The 13193-nt window shown below is 28.5% G+C and overlaps 1 protein-coding gene across 1 annotated transcript; it reads left to right on the top strand.

The window, feature by feature from the left end:
• Positions 1 to 10949: 10949 nt before the first annotated feature.
• On the top strand, positions 10950 to 12883 carry LOC120278292 (transcription factor bHLH93-like). The gene is made up of 4 exons (XM_039285184.1): positions 10950 to 11523; positions 11624 to 11797; positions 12310 to 12477; positions 12644 to 12883. The coding sequence occupies exons 1-4, from the start codon at positions 11026 to 11028 to the stop codon at positions 12728 to 12730; spliced, it is 927 nt and encodes a 308-aa protein (XP_039141118.1). The 5' UTR covers positions 10950 to 11025; the 3' UTR covers positions 12731 to 12883.
• The last annotated feature ends 310 nt before the right edge of the window (positions 12884 to 13193 follow it).

The raw sequence follows: 13193 nt of genomic DNA, 5'->3' as shown, positions 1-13193 counted from the left end.
GTCGTTTGTTATGCAATCTCATATGTGTGTTTTCTCCATGGTGATGTTTAATTTGTATAATATATGTTTCCCCCTTTAATTTGACATGGTTACATTACGTGTGTTAGGTAAGTCATTTCCGTTTAACAATTTTTGTTTCCGTTTAAGTTTACGAGTTTTCATGTAACTTTGGTTTTTTTAGTTTAAAAATACTTGTTCCTATTTAACAATATTAGTTATTGTTAAGTTTTCTGGTTCCCATTTAACAATTATTATATTTAGTCATGCATGTGCTCTCATGCTAAATTAGAATTATTTTGTGTTTCATAGTTACAATGTCACTTAACTATCGTTGTTTTTGCTTGTCATCGATAGAATGCAAGATCTTTGGTTGTGACCAGCCACGTGGTAGCAACTACAGCGAACGCTTGCGAAGAACCTAAAATTTAAGCGTCAACAAATTAGTGTAAACTGTAACAAGTGTTCTTAAACGAAAATGATGTACATTAAGCGTTATTAGATGTAATTAAAAGAAAAACTAATCAAATACATAAGAACAAATCCATGTCTATACAAATCGTTGTTCAATATCCAACAACAAAACTCCAGATTGATCAAACGAGGGTTCATTGTAAAATCTTCTCAGAAACAAGCGTCGTTAGGATCCATGTTGTCATCGCTCGAAGGCATGTAATAAGTCATTGAGAATGTGTGCTATAATTTCACATTGTATGTTAACATGTGTCTGGTAAGTTGTTTTTGTTTAGAAAACTTTGTTTCTCTTTAAGACTTTAAGTTTATTTGTTTTCGTGTAACTTTGGTGTTTTTCGTTTAAAATAATTTGCTCTTGTTTAACAATAATGGTTATTGTTTAATTTTAGGGGTTACCTTTTAACATTATTACGTTTTCTTTAATTTAACGCAAAAGTTGAATCTGAATCCCTGGTAAAATAGAAGATTAAATACAAACATAAAATATTAAGTGAAAACTGCATTAATTGAGCAAAAACAGAAAATCCTTAAAGGAGAGTCATACAAGGAAGAGATAGTCGGCAAGGAAAATATTGTATGATTCAATCAATCACATCTTCTTTGGTATGATTGAGAATCATGATTGATTCTCAATCATACCAAAGAAGGTGTGATTGATTGATCCTCAAATTATACCATATAACATTTTGTGATTACATGCTTAATATATTATGTTTTCATTTATTTATACGTATTTTTATTTACATAATGTTGTTATCATTTAATATAAGCCTTTTGTGTTTATCATTAGTTATTTCTGTTTAAAAAGATTTCATACGTAACGACAAAACTATACTTAACCAACATGCATTAACTACTTTGAATATACTTAATGAAATACATTCAATAGTTACAAAATGCGCGACAAAAGCATTTGTAACCAACATAACTAATCATTCATGCTTAGTCAGAGATAGGTCATTGAGAATGTATGTTATAATTTCACATTATATGTTAACATGTGTCTAGTAAGTCTTCTTTTTTAGAAAACTTTGTTTCTATTTAAGTTTACACATTTTCGTATAACTTTGGTCTTTTCTGTTTAATATAATTTGTTCTTGTTTAACTATATTAGTTATTGTTTAAGTAAACACTTTAACATATTTTGGTAAAAGTAAACATGTTAACTTAAACTGGAAATAATAATTTTAAACGGGACCCTGTAACTTAAATAAGAACCAATATTGTTAAACGAAAACAAGTTTTCTTAAACAAAAAAGACCAAAGTTACACGGAAACGCGTAAACTTAAACATAAACAGGAAAACTCTCATCGCACACTGGCTACAAATTTGAAGACCCGTTTCAATCCATGCAAGTCAAAGGTCATGCTCTAAGGTAGGGAGATAAGTTGGAAATGGAGGAAGAAGATCAACAATGAGAATGTGCATGATCTGTACGCAACCCAAAATGAGAATGTTGTGTTCAATGAGATCCTTTCTTTGGTTGTCTTTTGTTATGCAAACTTACATGTGTGATTCTATGGTGTCAACTTGGCAAGGAAAAGATAGTCGCCAAGGACACACAAATGGCCAAAAAGAATGAAAATGAAAAAAATGCCAAGACACCTTATAGGGGAACTAGAAAAACTCCAAGACACCAAATGGGATAAAAATTCCAAAACACAAAGTGGGAAATAATAAAACTCCTTGAGTCCAAGATGAAAGATGATTCAAAGTACAATTTTTAAAAAGATGATGTAATTGGACAATTCTTTTCCCACTACTGCCAAGGATAAAGATGGAATTCATTCAAACAAAGCTAGGCGGAGTGAGATGCAAGGGGCAAAAATGAAGTGAAACCAAAAGAAGGGTTGTCCGGGATGTTTATAACTTAGAGGGGTTGTTTGGGAAGATTTGAAATTTCTGAGGGGTAAACAGTAATTTTCCAAAAAAAAACTTGTTATAAAAAACCCAAAAGCTTCAAAAGATTTTTTTTTTTAATATATTTTTATTTTTTTCATTGTTTGATTTGACATAAATTATAAAATAACTAGGCTTGAAACGGAGAATTTGTTCGTTTATGGCTTTGTGTCTTGGGGCCGGGCTATAGTTTTGGACTGGATCAATTCAATGTAATTTGTGCTTAATAATTATTACTTGCATTATTTTTATTGTATTAAAATTTAAAGAAAATAAAATTTGGTTATAATATTAAGAAAAGTACATATAAATATAAGAAATTTTTTAATCATAAATAGGAAAAAAAATATTGTTTATTGTTGTGACTCTTAACGTACTAATGAGGTTTTTTACATTTCTTCATGATTTATCAATTTTATTTTAATAAATATTATCGTATAATTATTTGAAAATAGATCTAAATTAATAAACAATAATATAATATATTAAAAATGTAAATTATTATGAGAAAGGTTTTTTTTCCAATACATTATACTATGAACAGTAGTTGGATAACAAATTATAAAAATATTTTCTTAAAAATTAAAATATTAGCCAGCAATTTTTTTATATATATGAACCTTAATATCATGTGAAAAATATGAGAAGAAAATTCATGAGAAAAATAATAGGGTTGCAAAACTATTTTTTTTTAGTATCAGTTTTGCATGAAGTTTGAAAGATTTTATTCCGCTGTTTTTTTTATTTATATTAATTTTATTTTTATGTGAAAATTATTGTTTACCCCTCAAGAATTTCAAAAGCTTTCAAAACGTACACTCTGTGAGTTTTGCAATCGCCAGATTAACCCTTCACTATATGTGACTTCGCTTTTTGCCCCCTGCGTATGTAAATTCATCATTGCTGCTAAACCTTTTTGCATGCATTCTTTCATTCTTTTTGCATTTCTTTTTTACATGTATCCATTTCTTAAACAGAGAACTCATTTCTTAAACAGAGAGCTCATTTTTTTAAACAGTAAACTCATTTCTTAAACAGAAACTTCATTTTGTTAAACAAAAAACTCATTTTTTAAACAGAAACATTGATATTTAAAGCAGAAAAACCAATATTTACGTGACAGATTAATCACGGGTATAAAAACCAATTAATCTTGGCGATCGTACATATTTAAATAGAAACAACGATATTTAAAGCACTTTTTAAGCGTAAGCGCAATATATTAAGCAGAAATATCGATGAGTTAAACAAAGACAACGAGCGTAAAGGCGATCGTTCTTTATTATATGGAGATAACAATATTTACATTAAAAATTTAATAAGTTTGTGGAAAAAGAATTTAGGGTTAGCATGATTACATTATAACTACAAACAAAAAGAATTTAGGGTTAGCATGAAGGTAATACATGTACTTTCGTTTCTTAAATAGAGAACTCATTTTCTTAAACATGAGAGCTCGTTTCTTTAAAGCAGAGCTCATTTCTTAAGCAGAGAAAACTCATTTCTTAAATGAAACCTAACAAAAAATCTCATTTTTAAGCAGAAAAACTCATTTCTTAAACGAAACCTCATTTTTAAATGCGAAAACATTGATATTTAGCGAAAAAACCAATATTTACATGACAAATTAATCACGGGTATAAAAGCCAATTAATCTTGGCCACTCGTACATATTTAAATAGAAACAATAATATTTAAGCACTTTTTAAAGCGTGAAGCGCAATATATTAAAAGCGAAAGCATCGATGGTTAAAGCAAAGACAAACAAGCGTAAAGATGGTGGTTTTTATTATATGGAGATAACGATATTTCACATTAAAATTTTAATAAGTTTGTGGAAAAAATTTAGGTTAGCATGATTACATTATAACTTCTGAAAGAAAAAGATTTAGAGTTAGCATGAATAGTAGTGCATGTCTACGTTTCTTAAATAGAGAATTCATTTCTTAAGCAGGAGAACCCATTTCTTAAGCAGAGCTCGTTCTTAAGCGAATCTCAGCAATCTCATTTCTTAACGGGAAAACTCATTTCTTAAAGCGAAACCTCATTGTTTTAAGCAGAAAACTTCGTTTTAAGCGAAACATTGATGTTTAAATAGAAAAACCAATATTTGCGTGACAAATTAATCCTAGGTATAAAAACCAATTAGTCTTGACCACTCATACATATTTAAATAGAAACAACGATATTTAAGCACTTTTTAAGCGTAAGCGCAATATATTAAGCGAAACATCGATAGTTAAAGCAAAGACAAACAAGCATAAAGATGATCATTCTTTATTATATGGAATAGCGATATTTACATTAAAAAAATTTAATAAGTTTGTGGGAAAAAAATTTAGGTTAGCATGATTACATTATAACTACAAACAAACTTATAACTACAAACAAAAGAATTTAGATTAGCATGAAGAGTAATGCATGTACTCATTTCTTAAACAGAAAACTTATTTTTTAAACAGAACCTCATATTTTAAATAGAAACCTCATATTTTTAAGCAGAAGCCTCAGTGTTTTTAAATAGAAACTCATTATCGACGGGGCAGTTATAGTTAAACCCTGTTACACTTGCCACAACTTCCCACATAAGAGACAATTTCGTCAAAAAAAATTTCAAATTAACTATATCAACCACTATTAGATGCTTGGGGGGTTTAAAAAGTCATTGTATTTAAAAGGAATTCATTATTACCATATAAATAAATAAGATGTGCTTTTTAATATTTTTTAAATTCACAATTTCCATCTACAGTAGTTTAGTGACTGTACCACCAACAAAAATTAATCTACATATTATATCTCAATATAAATGAAAAAAAAAATCTAAATTTGGACATGGAAGTACAATTTTACAATCATTTTAAAATATATGAAATTTCACACTCAAATTAAGTTTGTTAGGTGAACATAAAAGCTGGTAATTTCAAATTGCCAACATTATTTTATATTAAAAATGTGAATTATTTGGGGAATATATATATATATATATATATAGAAATAATTCATATCTTTATGTATTTATTTGTTTATTGCTATTTAAAAAAAAAAAAAAATTGACCACTTATCATTCTTGTCAATCTTTTTGTAATACCTTTTTTTTTAAAATTTTGAATTGCATTAACATGATATCAGACCTCTATTGAGTTAGTTTATTAATTACACTACATTAAAAATATTTGAGAATAATTCTCAATTACTCTCTCTTTAAAATAAGCTTCTCCAATCATATCATTTGTAATATATTAAATATTTGAAATCTATATAAATTATGATTTTTTTTTTTAACTTTACATCTTTGTACAACTATATAAAATAAGACTTCTATATATATTTTTATTTAATCATTGAAAACTCAAGCATTTTACATACAACTCTATTCAATTTTTATCTGTTTACAATATTGCTAATTAAAATAAACTAGCGCACATATAAAATATCGGTTAAAGTAACAAATAATTTCATCTCTTAATCTAAAAAATACATATCAAAACATGTAAGCTTGAATTTGTATTTTATCATGTTAAGTTTTTGTGTTAAATTTGGTCAGGATACCATATTAGTTTTCATTTAATGTTAGTATTATTATTATTATTATCTAAAAATTAAGGGGAAGTGCCAAGTTGCAGAGGAGAGAAAAGTAATAAAAGGTGGAGATTGAGAGAGGGAGAGAAAGAATAATAATAAGGTGGAGGTGGAGAGAGAAAAATAATAAGGACCAAATGTTAATTTGCCTATTGGTATTAGGTTTTTTGTGTAAGATTTTTGTTTTAGAGAGGTCTTTAGATAGAAACCTGAAACCTACGCAAAACGAGGGTAAGATGTTATTGAGTTTGTGAGTGTGCTTCACATCCGTACTCATTTTTAACTTAAATTTTAAATCGAGTTTTTTGTTGTCTAATGTTAAAAAAAATAAATAATAATAATAATAATCTATACACACTATTAAAGTAGATGTATAATCTATTCCAGGAGCATTTTATGCAACAATTTTAAATTTTTTATAACATTTAAGTTTTTATTTATATTACTTATAATATTAATAATTAAGAAATATTAATTACACCTAATTATTTATGTAATAAATATTCATAATATCTTTGAAATCCAAGATATACAATAGTTTGCATAGTAAGAGTTGTTTAATTATATTATTTTATATATGATATTGTCTCAAAATTTCTCACAAAAATTTAAAAACTCCGATGTGAAACCGGAGAAAATGAATAATAATAATAATAATAATAATAATAATAATAATAATAATAATAATAATATCGAGAGAGAGGAAGAGAAAGAAAAGGGGTAAACGTGAAGATGGGCGGGCTTTACGGAGACCATGGCCTTTTCTTTATGTCTGTATTGCACGGCAAAAGCAATCACATTCTTACTCAAACACACACACACACACACTTGACAACTTTTATTTTATCTTCACACAGAATCCCACAGATACAAAAGTTGCCCAGACTAAAAAGCCTGCTCTCTCTTTTGTCTTTGTCTCTGTAGTGTCTTACATTTTCTTTTCCATCGCATTAATTAAATAATTCAAGTAATTAACAGGTCTAAAGCCATTCTAATTTTTATAAAAAATTTGAGCAAATTATTTACCTCTCAAATCTTTTGGAGTTACTTGGACTTTTTCAAATGTGGTGGTTTAGTTTTACTACCAAGGGTCAATCCAAATAATAAAAAGATTGGGTGGTTTTCCAATACTTTTTTGTTGGGTTTGTAGTACTTTGTCCTGTTGCCATGGATCATTGTCGTGATAGACTAGTAGTAAGGTATTTGAGTTTGTTACAATATGTTGAGGATTTAATTCTTTTTCAATATACAATTGAGGTATGGTAAAAATGTTGGGGTGACTTATTTATATTATAAAATTATTATTATTATTTTTATTAAAAAATTAAAAGCCATTGTATAGTTTTATTATCCATTATTTCTTGTTTAGATATATATATATTTATAAAGTTAATTTTTTTTATGAAAAATAGTGATAAGTAGCGCTATAAACGGGGTTGTTAAATGAGCATATAAGTGCAGTGGTATAGTAGTTACAGTAGTTTAACTGTCCTTTATAAATTTACTATGTGAGATGTCGACCTAACACATGACAATGAAAGTCTACCATATACACTTAAGATGATATATCATGAATCACAATTTTACAATGAAAAATTCCTCGTTTTGTAATATTAGAAAGATGGAAAGATATGATTTTTTAAAAAAAGTGTGAATAATTTTGCTACATAATTTCTACCTATTTGTGTATTAGTACCCAATACAGGAATTCAACTCCAACCATTCACCATGTTCAAAATGACTTGCTTCAAAGCTAGCTAGCTATCTAGTGAGTATTAAAATTAATTATTATTTTTTGGAGAAATCGATGCTGACAAAATAAAGAGCAATGAATGAAAGTCGATCAATTACTGATAAAACGAATTACTATCAGTAGGGGTTAACCCTTGCTATACAACTATGGAAGGGAGGACTTTGAACATGAATTGTAATTTGAAATGTTTGAATTCGAGACTTCTCAATCACAACCATATATAGTTACTATTGAACTAGTCACAGTAACATAAAATTAATTAATTCATTCACCTCCATTTAAATTAATATAAAAATTTAGCCATTAAAAATGATAGAGAACTTACCAAGGTTACAAAATGAGGTTCATATTATTCACGCAACAAACTCTAAAACCTACCTACTTAAAGAATTCATTGTTGTCCCCTCATTATTTTCATGCTAATCATGGCATTTAACTTCACTAAAAGCGCTTTATCTACTTTTTATTTGCATCTCTCCCGTTAAAATTTAATAAAAATCCACTGACGAGTAGTTAGAAATTTATATTGACAAAACTAATTTTAATTAAAAATATTTAAATTATAAGTATAATGTATAAATTTTATAGTAAAACTGGGATTTTGGATTTTTTAAAACTTAACCCTAACTTAAAAAAATTAAATTAAAATATATATTAAGAAATAAAAAATATTTTTAAAATTGCAAAAATGTTTGCCTATTAATAAAAATAATAATAAGAATATTTTTAAAACAAATAGGGTTTTGTAACAAATTAAAATATAATAGATTTATTAAAATTTTTAATAATATTAAAAAAAGCTTGTTATAAAAAACCCAAAAGCTTCAAAAGTTTTTTTTTTTTTAATAAATATTTGATAAGATGGCAGCAACACGATCATAGTAAATGGGTGAAAAAGAAAATCCTTCACATCATAAAACTCATTTGTCTCAAGGTAACATGTTCTTAATTAATTAATTAATTAATTAATTATTTTATAAAAAAATTAAAAATAAAAACAAAGATAAATATATATATATATATATATATATAACAAAAACAAGGGACAAGAAGGATGGTGGTTTTGGAGACAATATTGTGGGCAAAACCACTGGTTTGAGACAGCCTCAGGTTTTGTCCAACTTTGTTTGTTTCTTTATTTCTTTATTTATTTTTTATTTTCCCATTTTCCCATTTCATATATAAATATATAAAAATACCAAAAATGATTGATTGGATTGATATGTATGTATGTATGTTAGTCTCGTGGTCGTGTCTCAATTGTTAGCATGCACCCATTCCAAGATGGGACGTCACACATGTTTCAGTATCCATTGCTACTATTGCTAAAGATTTTTACTTAAACAACTGGTGCTGAACTGGACTAACGTGATCATCAAAACAAAAACAAAGCTCACGAGATGTTGAAATCAACCCACTTTTGCTTTCGCTTGTTTTACTACTATTTATATTTATTGTTGTTGTGAGTTGTAGTAATAGACATGTACGTGCACATGCATGTGCATGCAGAGTTGGTGTTTGTTATCATATCTTTTTTACGTATCTTCTTTTGGCTTCTTGTTTTCATTGCTACGTAGACTTCTATCCATCTACTTTTTCTTGATGTAATGTAATATAAATATTATATGTTTTTTTTTTGTATATTGACAAAAGCTAACAACAAAATGGCTATTAAAAGACTTTTTAAGGGTTATTGTTTTAAGTTTTCTTTGAAGTTTATTATTAGAAATGATTGTTTTTGTTTAAGATATTAAATAATATATATATATATATACCACGACATAGAATGATGATATATTGATTGATTTTCATGAGGAGTATAGGTTTTGGTGATCTTTTGGGTCTTTGTAATTGAAGTTTAGCCATTTGTTCAAACTCTAACTTTTAGATGATCTATTAGAGTGTTGGAGATATGGTTCACAGTTCACTAAAGTTTAATGTATTTTATGACTTTACAAACCCTAAACATACATTGTGTTTCTCTCTTGTCCTCTTCTTATTGGACTCTTGCTTCTCTAGGGTATCATATAGAGATATGTAATATATATAGATATAGATATATATCAATCAAAGAGACACATAATGAAGGGCCCAAACTCCATAGTTTTATCATTCCATGTTTCCCAAAACCAATGTGCTTTTTTTTTTATAGAAAGAATGGAACCTAGCATTTGAACATGGATTAAATAGAATCAGGATTATTGCACCTCTCATTTCTAATTACTGTTCTTCACAATCCAGAATATTCTCAATATTTTCTTATATATATTTTGTGTGTTACAACATTTATATAATGCATGCATGAACTGTCTGGTTTTAAACAGTAAATGAGTCAAATCATGTCTCTTGGTGTTTGATTTCTTACGTTCACTACCCCTTCAATGTTTTAAACAAATTTAATGTGATCTCGTGCTCACAATTCCTTAATAATAAAAATACTAAAAAATGATTTATTTTATAACTTTTTAATTTTTTTATGCCATTCAATCAATATATGTGTAAAATTGCTAAAAAATAATGTATCCAGAACATTATCAAAGAATAGTCTCTCATTATCAGAGAATAGACTCTTGAGTCTTGAACGTGTTTTTTATACATATAAAAATTTAAACTATCTAAATTTTTAAATATTTTATAAAATAAACCAGCCATATTTTTGAAATTATTTTATATAATTTTTTAAAAATATTTAACATGTTCTCACTGTAAAAAAAAACAAAACAGTACTGGTTCATACAAGGCAACACAAGCCCAAAAATAATTTCTCTTATTCAATAAATAAATAAAAAAATACAAATTAATAACGCAAGAAGAAACCAAGACAAACTATATAATTGATTGAAAGTGATAAGTGATACCATGCATAGAAAAAAGAGCTTAATCAGCTTGAAAAGTTTCCTCAATCCCTTTTCCATATTTTTTTTAATAAATAATAATAATAATAATAATAACATTATTATTATTTAATAATAATAATTATTAATAATAATAAACATATGGTGCAGGCAAAGGACATCCCCCATCATTCCCAAACATGATCGTATGAAAAAAGTTAACCAAAGTGTGGTCCCAAACCACCATAGAAAATCAAATAAAATGGATTGATGATGAGACCCCCAAGACTCGTAGGGCACCGTGACAAAGCCCCGTCCCTTTCACCCTCTCCCCTTCTGACACTCTTTTGTAGGGTACCCTACACTCCCATTAATACCCTACCCCTCTTTCATTTCCCCACTCACCCAAACCCCTCAGCTCTCATCCCCCACCTCTCCAAAGGAATATTTGTCCCCCCCAACCCACATCTCAATCTCATATCTCAATGGATCTTGATGATCATCCATTCATGGATTCATCTTGGGTTGATGCATTCCCTTTCTTCTCTGGTGAGGTGGCTTGCTTGGATTGCTTTCAAGAAACCACCACTGTTCCTGCTACCACTTCGACCTCTACCTCTTTTAACCCTACCTTTTTCGCCGCTGATCATCTTGACAGCGTCGTCAATGTTGGTGTAGCAAATGATAATCAGATGAGTACCGGGTTCGATTGCTGTTTCGGTGAAGTTTACGGTCAGATCTCACCATCGTTGCCGGAGTTTCATCATCAGGTCGGTGGGTTTCTAGATCGAAGTGTGGTTGAGAGAAGTGAGACCACCGCCGCCGCCGCCGCTGCGTCTGCGGCGGCGCCGGTGCGTGCCGAGAGGAAGAAGAGGAAAGTTGAAGGTATGCCTTCTAAGAATCTCATGGCTGAACGTCGCCGGCGAAAGAGGCTCAATGATCGACTCTCTATGCTTCGCTCTGTTGTTCCTAAGATTAGTAAGGTCATCTAATTATCTCTTATTATTTATTTGTCTTGATTTATTTATTATTTATTATTTATTATTAATTAAATTGGTGTTTTTTTTTAATAAATAAATGTAGATGGATAGAACATCAATATTGGGAGATACTATTGATTATATGAAAGATTTGTTGGAGAGGATAAAGATGCTGAGGGAAGAGATTGAAGGAGGTGCAGGATTGCAGTCTGAAAATTTGCTTAACATCTTTAAAGAGTTGGACACTAATGAGGTGTTGGTTAGGAACTCCCCAAAGGTAGGGATGGGTGGCATGTTTTATGTCACTACTTTTTATTCTTAAAAAAGGGATTTTTTTTTTGGGGATAAATTTAGAAAGGTGTTTTTTTTTAAAATTAAAATGAAAAGTGGGAAAAGTTAAAAACATAATGCTTTTTCTTTTTTGGTTTTGGATTTTAAAATAAAATAAATTAGAAATAACAATGACATTTTTGGATGTGTTAGGGAAAAAGCTCTCCTAAAAACTACCAACTATTTTTTTTTTGTTCTTTTTTTAGTTTTTGAAAATCTACTTAAATGTTTTCTATTTATTTTTAAAAAAATTATAGTTAGTTTTTGTTTAGTAAAAAAAAGAGAGTTTTGGTTGCCTTCTTTTCACTTGGTAACTTTTTAATTTTAGTTTATTTAATAAAAAAGTTTATAATGGACATCATAAGCTAATATTTTGATTTCAGACTGCATGTAAAATAATAATAATAGTTATTATTATTATTATTATTATGAAGAAGATGATGATGATTTTGTTTGTAGTTTGATGTGGAGAGGAGGGACAGAGATACAAGGATTGAGATTTGTTGTGCTGCAAAGTCTGGTTTGTTGCTTTCAACAGTTAGCACTTTGGAATCTCTGGGCCTGGAAATTCAACAGTGTGTTGTGAGCTGCTTCAATGATTTTGGCATGCAAGCTTCTTGTTCTGAGGTTTCACCTTATTATTATTTTTTCTTTTTCTTTTTTTTTTTTAAAAAGAAAATATTATATTTATATAAATCTATATAAGCTTTGGTCCCTCATTCTCTCACCTTAATTTTCTTATTTGCATTTAATGTTTGATTTATTTTTGAAGTTTGTGGTTTTTTTTTTGTAGGAGGTGGAGAGAAGGAAGGAGATGAGCAGTGAGGAAATTAAGCAAGCATTGTTTAGGAATGCAGGATATGGAGGCAGATGTGTTTAAAGAGAATAAAACTCTTTTTTAGTGGGTCTTTTTTTATTTTTATTTTTATTTTTGGGCAAAGCTTGATGGAGAGATTTGTGGGGGGATGTCAGATGTGCTTCAATAATTGCTCTTTCTTTGATCATTAATGTTATATTTTGCATGTTTTCTTAAGTCTTGTGCAGTAATAATATAGCAAATCACTTCTTGATTTTACAAGTTGTGTTGCTTGAATAATATTTGGGTGTGCCAAAAAAATAAATAAATTATATGGTGTTTGGTAAAAGAAAAAATAATAAATAAAATATGAAAGAGAATACTTTGCATTATTTCAGGCATTATTCCCGTTTATCGTACCAGAAGACTTAAATATTAAAAAAAAGTATATAAAATAAAATTTTTACAAATAGTACTTTCTAATTTTTGAATATTATATACTTCATCTTTCCTGTGGTTGACCTGCAGTTGGGGTACGGAATTTTTT

This window comes from Dioscorea cayenensis, chromosome 1 (assembly GCF_009730915.1).
Source record: "Dioscorea cayenensis subsp. rotundata cultivar TDr96_F1 chromosome 1, TDr96_F1_v2_PseudoChromosome.rev07_lg8_w22 25.fasta, whole genome shotgun sequence".
In the NCBI taxonomy this organism is placed as follows: domain Eukaryota; kingdom Viridiplantae; phylum Streptophyta; class Magnoliopsida; order Dioscoreales; family Dioscoreaceae; genus Dioscorea; species Dioscorea cayenensis.
This window is presented reverse-complemented; position numbering and strand designations above follow the sequence as displayed.

Coding starts and splice junctions, on each gene's coding strand:
- LOC120278292 (XM_039285184.1), top strand. CDS start 11,026: ATGGATCTTGATGATCATCCATTCATGGATTCATCTTGGGTTGATGCA. Junction 11,524..11,623: donor TTGTTCCTAAGATTAGTAAG/GTCATCTAATTA, acceptor AAATAAATGTAG/ATGGATAGAACATCAATATT. Junction 11,798..12,309: donor TGGTTAGGAACTCCCCAAAG/GTAGGGATGGGT, acceptor TTTTGTTTGTAG/TTTGATGTGGAGAGGAGGGA.